Here is a 13,611-nt window from a genome sequence, read left to right on the forward strand (position 1 = left end):
TACTATCTCCCTTTTACATCCCCCCATTCTATTTCCCCACTCTGTTGCTACAAACAATTTTGCTTCAACCAAAAGATGATCAAGTATACCAGTAGCTATACCCCTAAACATGTGCACATCTTTCAATCTCATAAACATCCTTCTTAATATCAACGCGCAATCCATCAATGCTCTTTCTACCACTTTCATTTGCCGCTCTTACCAATGTATACTTATTTACTCTATATCCCTTTTCATGAAAAAATTATTACTTATCTTGTTCAACGCACACATCTAGCAGTCTCTCACTACTCATTTTCACCTGGTATGCCATACTTCCCAATGACACGTACCTCTCCAGCACTCACTCTGGCATTTAAATTACTTACACGACTACCTAATTTCTTTTACTCTATCATTCTGCACACCTAGTTAACTCATTCCAGAATCCATTCCACTCTTCACTTTTCTCACAACCCAGCCCATATGCATTAATAAAATCCCAATACTAGAAAATAGAATTAGAAAATTACAATAAAAAATTCTCATTGTATGTAAGAATGTTGTTACTATATTTGGTATCTTATTCATAAAATATGTTAAACAAACAGTAGGAATAGTTGGCTAAATCAGTTAAAGAAAGGAAACAAATAGAAATACATGTGCTATACTGAAACAGCAAATATACATCTGTTCCATTGCTTACATTTATAAGATGGTTTCCAAATCGGCTAATTAAGGGTAATTACCAAAGGGTTTTTATTTTCTTACTAAAGAAACAATTATTATTTGAACTATTTTTATTTTAGCATAGAAAGGTATATAGTTTTTATTGAAAATAATTTTCTATCATATATTATTTATAGTTGCATTAAACGGCCTATCGAAGTTTAAGGGTGTTTCATCCGTGTTATCGATGCCTTATAATTTTATGATACAGTACAGTATTTAGCTTTGCAGTGATTGATTACAGAGCTTAGGTAATTATTAACTTTTTCTTTCAATTCATTAGATAATTCTTATGCAATTTAGTTTATATCTTTTCATAAACCAAATTTACCATCAACTAGGTTTTCTTTTATTTTTTCTCCAGTTTTGGACATAGCTTTCCCAATTGTTTGTTTTATCAGCTTCAGCTACAACCTGCTTCTTAAATTTATGATGTACTGTATTTCCTTGCTGATCTTTTGTCCTTAGAGAAGAAGGGTAAATTTTAATGATATATGTTATTTTCTACTTAATTTGTAACAATTACGTTAATTGTTTACTATCATGTGAAAGTTGAATTGCAAGGAAAACAGCTGTTGTTATCAGAATAAGTGGTTCATAACTTTTTTAATTTATAGAACTAAAGTTGGGATAAATAGATAGTGGCAAAGAGGTTAGTTTATTACAAATTGGTCTCAAAAAAAGAATTCACATAATACACGAGGTATAGTATAGAATAATTTTTTGGCGGTGCATGAAAATTTAGGTGTCCCACAATATTCGAGATCACAGAATAGGCCTAAAAATGTTAATTATTTATTTCTATTTAACTGTTTTGATCAATTGATATTGGTTTCCTTTTATATCTAGCATTCCTGTAAATTGCACTTAGTCCCTTAGGTGATATAATAGGAGGTTTGAATAAGGTTTTAAGGCATTTTAAGGGATTTCTTTATACAACTGCACTTTTGCTTATCTGGTAACAACAAAGTCTTGAGGGTACCAGTTAAAAGGATTTCTGTTGTAATAAGGTATTTTACTTTTACATGTCTTTTTTTTATTTCACTATGAAAGAAGTATAATGGGCCTAACCATGTTAAGGACTTGCCTGGGTGTGTTCCTCTAATCAAATATTTTATGTCTTAACTGAAACCAGCATTACTTGATATATGCACTTATTAATGGTAATGATTTTTACAGGCAGCACTTTCTTTTATGGAAGACTTACTGAGGTCATCATACTGCCAGGCATGGGAAGAAAAATCATCGGACCCCAACGTAGTTCCTCCTAAATCTATTACTTTAAGTCATGTTAGAGATGCTTTGTTAAATACTAGACCAGAGTTTGATCTTTTTACAAATGAAGGCTTAGGGGCTGTTACCAAAGACCCGGAAACCTCCTAAATTTGTGGAGTTTTGTCAACTCTTTATAAGCTCCTCTGCCATTTATTGTGATAAAATTCCTATGCCATCCTCAATAATTAATTATGCCCCAATCATAATGCTGTTTCTTTATGCTGAGACTACTGCTGAAATACACTACTGTACTGTAATGTGACATAATCAATTGTAAACCATATAATTTCTATGGTTAGTTTTCCTTGTCATTATTGTGATGGGTATAATACCTTTTTTATCTATTTTTTTACAGCTTTATGTTATTGTTGATAATAATTAATTATTTATATGGTTTTAATGAATTGATTAAATAATTCAATGCTAACTTTATTATTAATTATTTTTGCTATTATTAATGATATTGTTCTTTTTGGGGTTAGGATGCTGTTTAGTCCTCAAGAACTTTACTGTAAAAGGCTACAACACAGAGTCCAATATGTAATGAAATACAAAAGAAATACTGGCTTCCCTTTTCCAGGACCAGTGTATCTACATGCAAAGCAGAGACTCAGAAAGTACAAGGGAGGCCCATAGGTTTAGACCATATGTAAAAAAAAAAAAACTTGAAACTCATGTAAACTGAAGTGGTGAGAAAGTACTTCAACCGTAACACTTCCCATGCTATCTGAAAGTCAGAACAGTAATGGTGTCATATGCCAGTAACAGTAAATAACTCTAGGTTATGTTACTTTAAAACTTACCAAAAAGGTCTTTGACTTAGGCTAGGCTAAAAATTTATATGAAAAAGAGTTAGAAACTCACACAAAGTGAAGGAATGACAAGCTAATTTACCCTAAACACTTCCCATGTTGTCGTGAACGTCGGGATTGAACGAAATCTAAGACTATAACAACAATATCAACAGAAACATCTGAAAGCTAAGGGAGGGAATGACAAGATACTTTACCCTAAACACTTCCCATGCTGTTGCGAAAGCCGGGACTGAACGACGTTGAAGACCATAACAACAGTATCAACACAAACACCTGAAAGATAAGTAAATGTCAACACTTTTATTACGTTAATACTATCTCTAATAGTATTGGTTTAAAAAATCAGAACTTGATTAACTGTACAGTACTTAACTTAAATTTTGATGTAGAGGCTTTTAGATAAGAGCATTCTAAGATGGATGTATACTTCATGACGACGGACAAAAGATGTAGGGTGGGCAGCAAACAAATGTTTAAGAAAAACTGTCACCAGTATAAACATCAGTTCTCAGTGATGGTGACATTGGTTGACTGACAATATCAGCATTGGAGGTTCTCGATGGGTTCATTAGAGCTTTAACTTTTGGGTCTCTGCTATACAATCTGAGTGTGTGCTTTAACCTTTGATACACTAGGCCCATGGGTAGGGATCACAATATTTTCCGGATATTTTATGTTGTATTGAAAAGTCCTTGAGCACCAAATAGCACCTTCTCAAAATTAAGGTTTTCTTTCGTCAAACCTTCTTTTTTTATTTAATATCAAATTGGCTCTATTTTTTCCAAAAGTCAAACAGTTTTAAAAATAAAAGCATTTAAAAGCAATTTGTAGTAATTTTTATAAAAAATTAGAATTGTCCATTGTGTTGAAGCACCTTGTAATGATCTCCTTATCTGAACAACTGACCTAAGAGTATGTTCTTATTTTGTGTAAAATGTTTGATTCATGTTCATAAAAATGACAAATTCGGAGATAATTTGTATTTTTCCCTAACTAATACAAACCTGGAGTTATTTATGTGGATATTCTTTCAGCAGCAGCTGGAGATAGCCATTAGACTTTAATTGCAGTGAGAGATGTCACTTTATTACAGGCAGGACTTCTGGGGGACAGGTAATGGCGGACCAATTTATACAAATAACTCCAGGTTTGTATTAGTTAGGGAAAAATACAAATTATCTCAGAATTTTGTCGTTTGTTCCCATACTAACAAACTTTCTGTTATTTATGTGGATGACTCACTCTAAGGGTTGTGGATGTCCTAGATCTGGCATGGACATTGACCCGGTTTTACTTAGTACAGTATATAAATGTGGTGTAGGGAAAACTTTGACACCTCGCTGAAATATATAAAGTGAGTATAAGAGCGGCCTGTGCAATGAAGTAAAATAGGGGTTGTTGTTTGTTTGAACGTCTGAGTTTATATAGGAAAAACAACAAGAAATATCCCATTGCTCCCTTGCAGAGAGCAATGGTGACGTAGACAGTATAAAAATTTATAACTTATAATAGACTACACAGGGGAAGTGATAATTGCCTGCAGAGTTTGAAGACAGCTTGCAGAGGGACCCATGGTGCTGTATCCCAAGGGAAGGGAAGATGAAGAAAGGAAAGCCAGACATTCTTCTCATTCATCCTAGTCTTAACCCGGGTAACCAATGCCCTCAACCAACTGCTACTGGTCCATCAAGGAGCTTGAGGTATCTTAAAACACTTGTTGAGCAGCTACCACAGGACCTATAGTAAATGTATCGAATCTCCTGTGGGTCACGTCTTTGAGGTAATGGGCTGTGAAGGTGGTTTTTTTTCCACGCGCCCGCTTTGAGAACCTGCAACACGGAGAAGTTGTGTTTAAACACCAGGGAAGTACCGATTCCCCTGACGTCATGGGCTCTAGGTCGACGAGCCTGAGGAGGATCAGGAGCCAAGCATCTTTCGATCACTTGGCGATTCCAGGAGGAAACTGTGTTCTTGGTGATCCTCTTCTTTAGTCTCCCTGAGCTAACAAACAGATATGTTAGTGTGGGCAATGTTATTGCAGTGCGTTTAAGATAGTATCTCAAACTCCTCACTCGACAAAGCAACAACTGATCTGGGTCGTTGGTTACAGAATGAAAACTCGCAAACTGAAAGGGCCCGAATCTATGGTGCAGTATCCCTGGATTTTAAGTCTTAGCAATAAGCTCAGAGGCAAAGCTGAGCGTCACTTCCCCCCATCCCCTTGAATTAGCAATGTTATACGAGAGTCCATGAAGTTCACTAACTCTCTTTGCCGAGTCAAAAGTAAGCAAGAATGCCGTCTTCAAAGTGAGATTTCGGTCAGTTGCATGGTGTAAGGGTTTGTTGGGAGGTCCTTTTGAAGATCTCAAGACACTAACCACATTCCAAGGAGATGGCCTGATCTCTGACTGGAGGCAAGTGATCTCATAACTCCGTATAAGTAAAGAAAACTCCGAGGAGGAAATGTCGACTACTTTCAGCTTGAAGGCAAGGCTTAAGGCTGAGCCGATAGCCTTTCACCGCCGATACTGAAAGAGGCTTTATACAAAAAACTCCACTATTACTGGAATAGTGGCATCGAGTGGAGAAATATTCTTTCCACGACATCAACCACAGAAGACTCCATTTTGCTTGGTAGATCATGAAAAGCCCTTCTGAGAGAAGAGACGCTGGATAGTCTCCATGCGTGAAGTCAAAGCGACTGCACAGTCTTGTGGGAGATATTCGCGTGTGGCTGTTTGAGTAGATCTGGTTGTGGAGAGAGTTCCTCGGTAGATCTACTAGAAGTTGCAGGTCTGGAAACCACACTGCTTGATGCCATAGCAGAGCTACAATGGTCATCATTAGATCTTTGGATGCTCTTGTCTTGTTGAGTAGTCTTCTCATCAGACAAAATGAGGGAAAGACGTACATATCAATGTTGTCCCACCGATGTTGAAATGCATCTTGCCAAAGAGCCTGGGGCTAGAGAATAGTACAGAGGAAGCTTGCTGTTCAGAGATGTTGCGAACAGATCTACAGTCGGAGAACCCCACAAAGTCAGGACTTTGTTGGCTATCTGACGATTCAAAGACCATTCAGAGTCTACTATCTGAGTCTCTTTTCTCAGATTGTCCACGAGCACATTCCTCCTTCCGGGGATGAATCGAGCTGATAAGAGCCACCGAATATTCTTTTGACCTTCTGAGGATCTTTACTGCATGATGGCATAGAGGCTGCAAAAAGGTACCGCCCTGTTTGTTTATGTAAGCCACTACAGTGGTGTTGTCGCTCATCAACACCCCAGAGTTACCTGCCAGCAACTGTTGGAACTGATGAAGAACCTGGTAGGCTGCTCTCATCTCTAGAATATTTATGTGCTGGTACCTTTCTGACTGACCAAAAGCCAGAGATCGTATTGTGCAGCAGGTGAGCCCCCACCCTTCTTTTGACGCATTTGTGAAGAGCATCAAATCCGGAGGGGGGGACAAGAGAATTCTGGCCCCGCTGAAGGTTTTCGTCTACTACCATCCACCAACTCAAATGCGTCACCTGATTCTGAGTTATGGGAACTCGGGTGTCCGTTGTGTCCGAGTTTTGGTTCCACACGGACTTCAGCTGCCACTGCAGGGATCTTATTCTGAGGCGGCCGTTTGGAATAAGATGGATGAGAGAGGTTAGGTGGCCTAACAGACTCAACCAACGAGAGGCTGGAAGAACTTCTCTCCTGAGGAAGGGTGCAGCCACTTCCTTCAGCCTGAAAGAAGGAAATAAAAGGGAAATTTTCTTCTAGAGAAAATATCATTTGATGCAGATATGCTGATGGGAAGACTTACTCTAGGATGGTGTCTATGATTATTCCGAGGTATACCAGTCTCTGTGAGGGTTGCAGTGATGACTAATCGTGATTTATCAGGACCCCCCAGATCCGGACAAATCTTGAGAAGCATGTCTCGGTGGCTAAGAAGGGTCATCTCCAAGTCTGATAGGATCAGCCAGTTGCCAGATATCTGAGAAGACGGATGCCGTTCCTGTGAGCCCAAGATGACACTAGGACGAACACTCTGGTAAATACCTGAGGAGCTGTCGTGAGACCAAAGCATAGAACCTTGAACTAGTATGCCTTTCCCTCATGAATGAATCTTAGATACTTCGTTGAAGAGAGATGTATTGGGATGTAGAAGTATGCGTCCTTCAGATCTACTGTGCACATGAAGTCCCTTGGACGTACCGCTTGGGTGAGGCAGTAGGAGCTGGAGGCTCCTCCTCTGGAAGAAGAACAGAAACTGGACTCTGATTTGGAGTCACTACCTCAATGTCTTGAGGGTTTAAGGGATGGACCGCGATCTCCCTGAACGAGCTTATGTCCTTACTTGTCCTAGGATGGATGATACTGGTGTGAGGTGGAGTTACGCCTCTCATCCGTCTCTTCTGCTTCTTGGTAATGACTTCCTTTACTTTCACTGGCATGAAAGGTAAGTTTGCCATATAAGAGTCAGAAGTGGCATGGCCTTTAGCACGCGATCGCGGTGGAGGTGATCTGCGAGCTTTGTCTGCCGTCGACTTCCTTCTGGGGTCTTGACTCCTAACTGTCGAGCTTGATGAGGGTTCCAGAGGGATTCTAGGGGTTGCCCTGACTGTAACAGTCTGGGGTTGTGGCAGTGAAGGTGCCACCTTCAGAGCCTTCCGGTTAGTGGACATGAAAGTTGATGCCCATAGAGGAAGCTCTAAACCCCTAGGTACACCCTGGAGGTCCCTAGAAGTTTCCTTTGGATGAAACACCAGAAGGATTGCCAGTCAACGGAGAAGATAACCTCTGAGGCCGAGGAACACGTTCCTCCGGACGCGGAGGAAGGTCCTGACTAATAAGCACATTTGTGAACCTATTAGGAGGCTTCTTGAACCCTTCTGGGAAGGGTGTCGGTCTTCCAGTGGAGGTGGAAGACGCAGAAGGGCGAGAGGAAGGTGTTGGATCCACACTTGCTTGCGATTCCGACACATCTACATGCAAAATTCGCCGATTTGCTCGTGAAATCGCGAGATTCATACGCAAAATTGCGAACTTTACGTGTCAATGGACGCCAACAGGAGCACTAAGGGCCACAGAGGAAGGAAGGGGAAGGTCTAACGCCTTCCTGTGCCCCAGAGGAGCACCTACGTCCGACGAAGTCGGCAGAAGAGGCCTCGGAGTAGGGACTACTCTAGAAGGAGAACGCGTTATAGCGGGACGTATCTCCAAGCGTCGCGTAGGCAAGCGCTTCGCTAAAACTCCCCATGCTGTGAAAGGCGCTGAGGGTTTAGCTAGACGCCTGTTTGGGGAGTGGTCAAGCTCATCATCAGGTTTGGTCTGAGGTCGTTTGGAAGGTCTGGTTGAGGGGCTACGCGCTAATAGACTGCACGTACACCTACCTCTACCTTTAGATGAGGAACGTCTACACCTTGATCGCGAACGCGAGGTTCGTCCTGTTGACATTTAGTGATTACTTTCGATCGAAGTAAGCATCTGACCGAGTTTGCAATTTCTTTTCTCTTGTCTTGCGGTAGAGAAAGGATGTGTGATTAGATTCCAGTGAATCCCTAGTCATTGGAATTCTTGAGCTGGAGCTAGCCTGGACTTTTTGAGGTTGGTGTGAAAGCCCAGAGACTGTAGGAATTTCATGACTTCTTGAGCTGCTAGAAGAAATTCAGACTTTGTTGCAGCCAAGACTAGCCAGTCGTCTAGTTATACCATCACCTGAAGGCCTTTGATCCTTACTTGTTGGACAATGGCCTCGATTAGCTTTGTGAAAATCCTTGGAGATATACTGAGCCCGAAGGGCATAGCTCTGAATATGTAGGCCTTTCTTGCCAGTCTGAAACCAAGGTAGGGGAGAAGTGCCGACCTATCTGAAGATGCCAATAGGCGCTGGTAAGATCTATGGAGACGTGTAGGCCCCTGGGGTAGTAGGGTCCGTATTTGCGAGATAGTCAGCATCTGGAAATCATTCAGAAAGAATTTGTTTAGTGGGGACAAGTCCAGAATAGTTTGAAGTATTCAAATCTTTCTTTGGCATGCAGAATAGCCGCCCATGAAAGTTCATGGACTTTATGCAACAGATGACTCCCTTCCGGAGAAGATCCTGTTCATAATCCTCCAAAAATGGGGTTGTAGGTTGGAAGAACCTCTTGAACTGGGATGGTTTCTGTCTCTATTATTATTATTGTTATTCATATTACTATTATTATTATTATTAGCTAAGCTACAATTCTGGTTGGAAAAGCAAGATGCTATAAGCCCAAGGGCTCCAACAAGGAAAAATAGCCCAGTGAGGAAAGGAAATAAAGAAATAAATTATATGAGAAATAATTAACAATTAATAAAGAATTTTAAAAACAATAACATAAAAACAGATATTTCAAATATAAACTATAAAAAAACTTATGTCAGCCTATTCAGCATAAAAACATTTGCTGCAAGTTTGAACTTTTGAAGTTCTACCGATATCCAGCTTAGTCCTTTTGAGACTATGCTGTGAGCCCAAGGATCGTACTTTCATTGATCCTAGAAAAAATAGTCTTCCCCTACCGGAAGCTTCTCATTTTTGTTTAGAAGAACCTGCCCCTTTAAACACTTAGCCTCTGTCTCCTCGGCCTTTTAGAGTGACCGACCCATCTGTACCTTCCTCTGCCACTAGCATTTTTCCCCTGAGCTCTGATTTGGCAAAATGATGTAGTGGCTTTTTCATATACAGGGTTAAAGGCTGGAGACTGTTACATACTGCTTGGGAACCTTGTGCACAGTATGGGGGGATTGCAGCAACTGAGGCTGTTGCCTCGGGAAAGGTCTTCCTGCCTTGAAAAAAGGTTCTCCTAGACCTCTTGCCTTTAGGTTGAGGTCCTTCTCCGGGGTTAAATTTCCTCTTGAAGGACATACCCCACATTTGTTTAAGGCGTAGATGTCGCCGAGGAAATGTGCAAGGAGAAGAAACTTGGCTACCACTACCCTCCTGTCTCGTCTTTGTCATATTGTTTCGTCCTCTCTCCCTGGTGTTTCCCTTAACTGAATCCAATAATAATGCATGTAATATTCACATTTTAGTATTGTATTTATAATTAAAAACATAGTGGATTATAATTTTATGCGTTATTTACATTCAAATCAGCTGATCAACCCTGCGTAGTCCATCGTCAATCTCAATTTTCTGATCAAATAACTTCTTTATTAGTAAGGCATGCTACCAAAGGATATTTCATATTTACTAAAAGAGACAATTATGACTTGATCTATCATTTTCCAATTAGCATATTTATTCCAATAGTTTTATTTGAAATGCTTCTCTCATATTTTATTTACTTGTACTGCAAGTTGAATCGCATAACGTTAACCGGAGTTTCATTCATGTTGCCAATGCACGATATTTTTTAGTTTTTAGGTCTGTGGTGCTTGATTATAAAGCCTCAATAGAGACTTAGCAAAGAAACAAAGCTTTCATTTATTACACACACACACACACACACACACACACACACACACACACACACTCACAGATCCTTTCCCCAGATGTTAGAGCCAATCAACCGTTTAGGCTCGTGTCTAGTAGTGGCTGCAGCTAGGACGTGCTCTCTGCATACCCTTCTGACTAAAAAGAAAACATGCAGATCCCTGTGGAAGGTAACCAGATGACTTTTTCCCAGGGCTGGGAAGAGATTTGATGTCGAAGAGTTCCCAATCAGCATTTCCAAATACGACTAGTGGGACAAAGAAGCCGATAGCCTCTCTTAGGCTTCGAATTCTGACTTCAATAAAAATTTGGGAATTCTTGGCAACCTTTCACTGAACTGTTTGCCTCCAATGTCCCTATCCAGTGTCCCGACCATAAAGTTGTGTTGGACATCTTCCCAACTGTATGAGTCATACAAAGGAAGGGCTAGAGAGACAGGTTTGCACTCTTCTAGCACTGGAAGTGGTCTTCCTTCAATTACTGCCTTGACAGCCTCTAAACTTTTTAAGGCTAAGGGAAGGACAGTATCCTTGGGAGCTATAAAGGTGGCTTGTTTCCTGCCAAAGGCCGAAAGTCGAGTACAGTATTGGTAAATTCGGCCGTCTTTAGCTCCCTTACCAATAAGGTTTGAGCCTTGCTGTAGTCCATGATGATAGTCTCTTTGGGGATTGTATCATTCTTTATGGATGCTTCAGAGTTCAGCCTCACATAGCATTAAGGATAACTATCAATCGAGGGGTAGAATTCTAGGTTGGAGACAGGATTAGATCCCATGCCTTCTCCAATGTGGGGGTACTCTTCACTTAGAGCCATATGCTCTGCATAGCGCCAAGGATTCTTTGCCGAGCAATCTGGAAGGCTCGACGTAGGTGGAGCTATGGACTTAAGTGCCTGCTGGAAAGCCTCAATCTTCGCCTCTAAGAATGCTTGAGCTCTTTTATGTTCGGCATGGATATTTTTAATGGATGCCATAAACTCCAAGTGACAAGGAAACAAAGTTGTATTCGGAGTAGGAACAGGGGTAGAGGTGGAGGCAGGGGCAGCAGATACAGGAATGGGGGATTGAGCCAAAGAAGTATTAGGCACTGTACTTACCTGGTGGACATCCAGGGACTCATCAGAGGCTTCTGTAGTCAGCAGGATTCTCTCTCTCTCTGACGTTACGGAAGAAGTGGTCGACATGTTGTCGCCCTCCAGGCTCATCGCCGGAAGAGCGTCTTGAACTACATCATTTGTCGGGTCCAGCTATACCGTCGGTATCTAGCGACCGAAAACAGCAGTCACCTCGGCCTTGGGAAAGAGAAGGTCCTTAAGTTCCATTGAAGGAAGGTAAGGGGCACCTTGTTGACAGCTCTTCGGGAAGCCTCTCACCCAATGACAAATGTTCTTCTCACCCCGCACTTTATCGTCATGGGAGACGTTGGTAGCGTGGAAACCAGTATATATAAGGTCCTTGCATACACTGCAGTTAGTAGGTTCCTAGATAGCAAAGAAACCTTTGGAAACATGACAGTTAGCATGCTTCCTGCAAGTTTGGTGACCACAAGGCGACTTGACCCGTCTGGTGCAGGTTACCGTAGCACACACCATGTCTTCAGCAACCTGTAAAGATAGAAAATTTTCAATAAGTACAAATGGAGCATCAAAAATTTTGTACATCTTATGTTATAAATGAAAATTTTGTTAAAAAAACAATTTCAAAACTGTCTAAATTAAAAATTTCTACCTACACAAGCTACGGCTAAAGCTACACTACGGCGGAAGCTCATGCCCAACAGCTCAGAATTCCCTAAGAATTCAAGAGTGTGGTAGAATAGGGAGAAAGGTTCACATCAACGGAACACCATTTCCCCCAGAGTCGGTCTATTAGACAATGCGAAGTGGTAAATTTACATACCATCCTGCCTAAGCTGGCAAGAGCTGCACCTAAGGTAGCAGCCATTTCTAGTGACCATGCACTATAAATTGACCCTACAATATCCCTAGGAATGTCGACATAACACGGCAGTGGCATTGGAAAGTTGGCAAAAGAGTGGAAGATCCTACTGTATATGGAATCAGACCACGGGTAAGGGGAAAGGTACAGGTTAGTAGATAAATGAATTTGGCCAAAAAACTAGTTATTAACATTAAATCATGAGAAGGGGGATTAGCCCTTTAAATAATGATTTCCCTTGAAAATTCAAGGGCAATCCTGACAACTATGAGGTATCCAATCGAGCAACTGTAGAGGAGAATGTTCCTCAGATATAGAAGAGGAAATACAGTAGATGTAGATGACTAGCCTAAGGCTGCAGCTAAGGTGGCAAGGGAGATGGTCTCTCATCTAATGAAAAGAGAGAGGTACCCCCAACTTGCATCCAAAACTAGAAGAACTCAAATACTTCCTCTTTAATATATTTAGGGGAGATATATGGATATATAATAGTAAACGACGTTCACAGATTCACAAAACGTGATTAATTTGAGATGTCAAAGCCAACTAAATGAAAATGCTAATGGAATTTTTTTTTATCATCTCATGCTAATCTATTCCAAGTTACTCTAACCACGAAGAAAATTATGGTTACCAAAGTAATTCCCATTCAAAAATTCTAACTCAAAGCTTATATTTCCTGTTGATTTTAAAACCTTAATAATTGATGCAACATCTCGTATTCACCGATGTTCACTACCTGTTTTTGTATCCAACACCATTATGTTAGTTTAACAACAAACACCTAATATGCTGTGTGGATATGTAAAATACCCAAGAATGTACATAATAAACTGATCTTTGTGAGTCCTGTAGTGCGTAGGGATCCCTTTTGTGATAGGACCAGGAGAACAGCATTTAAAAGTACTGTAAGTAAATAAGTAAGTAATACGTTTGATGAAATCCGAAGTAGATTCTTTCGTTTTATAATAACCATCCTAATTTCCACATTTTACTGTCAATTCTAAATATCTTCTCACCTTATATACGAGTAAAAGACATTGAATAACCTTACTTATCACCAAACGATATTTGCCATAGCGAAATGACAGCCGGAAGTAACATGAATGTACTTGCGTATCAATTTTTACACGCTTTTACATCACCTTTCACATTACAGAAAACGAATTATGTTTTTAATTAAAAGTTTCTCTGTACAGATCACAATCAGGCAACACTACCACGTCACATTTGTTTCCAGAAAATGTGAACAAAAGCCTTTATCCCCAAAGTGACCAAGTAAAACAAACTAAATGGTCTCTATACTTTACTAATAAAACAGTACATGATACAAAAAGTAGAATGTGAAAACGTAACTTACCGTCGGTAAACTACCAAAACGCACGTATGAAAATTGGCAAATATTCTGAATAAATAA

The 13,611-nt window shown here is 40.3% G+C and overlaps 1 protein-coding gene across 4 annotated transcripts in view; it reads left to right on the forward strand.

The window, feature by feature from the left end:
• Window positions 1-3,766, forward strand: part of LOC137642679 (YEATS domain-containing protein 2-like) — a 128,856-nt gene extending 125,090 nt beyond the window's left edge. For all 4 annotated transcript variants that reach the window (XM_068375457.1, XM_068375455.1, XM_068375456.1 and 1 more), the window contains exon 12: window positions 1,888-3,766. In XM_068375457.1, the coding sequence (XP_068231558.1) occupies window positions 1,888-2,091 (204 nt within the window). In that variant the 3' untranslated portion in view covers window positions 2,092-3,766. The remainder of the gene's footprint in view (window positions 1-1,887) is intronic.
• The last annotated feature ends 9,845 nt before the right edge of the window (window positions 3,767-13,611 follow it).

Source organism: Palaemon carinicauda, chromosome 6, assembly GCF_036898095.1.
Source record: "Palaemon carinicauda isolate YSFRI2023 chromosome 6, ASM3689809v2, whole genome shotgun sequence".
NCBI classification, from domain to species: domain Eukaryota; kingdom Metazoa; phylum Arthropoda; class Malacostraca; order Decapoda; family Palaemonidae; genus Palaemon; species Palaemon carinicauda.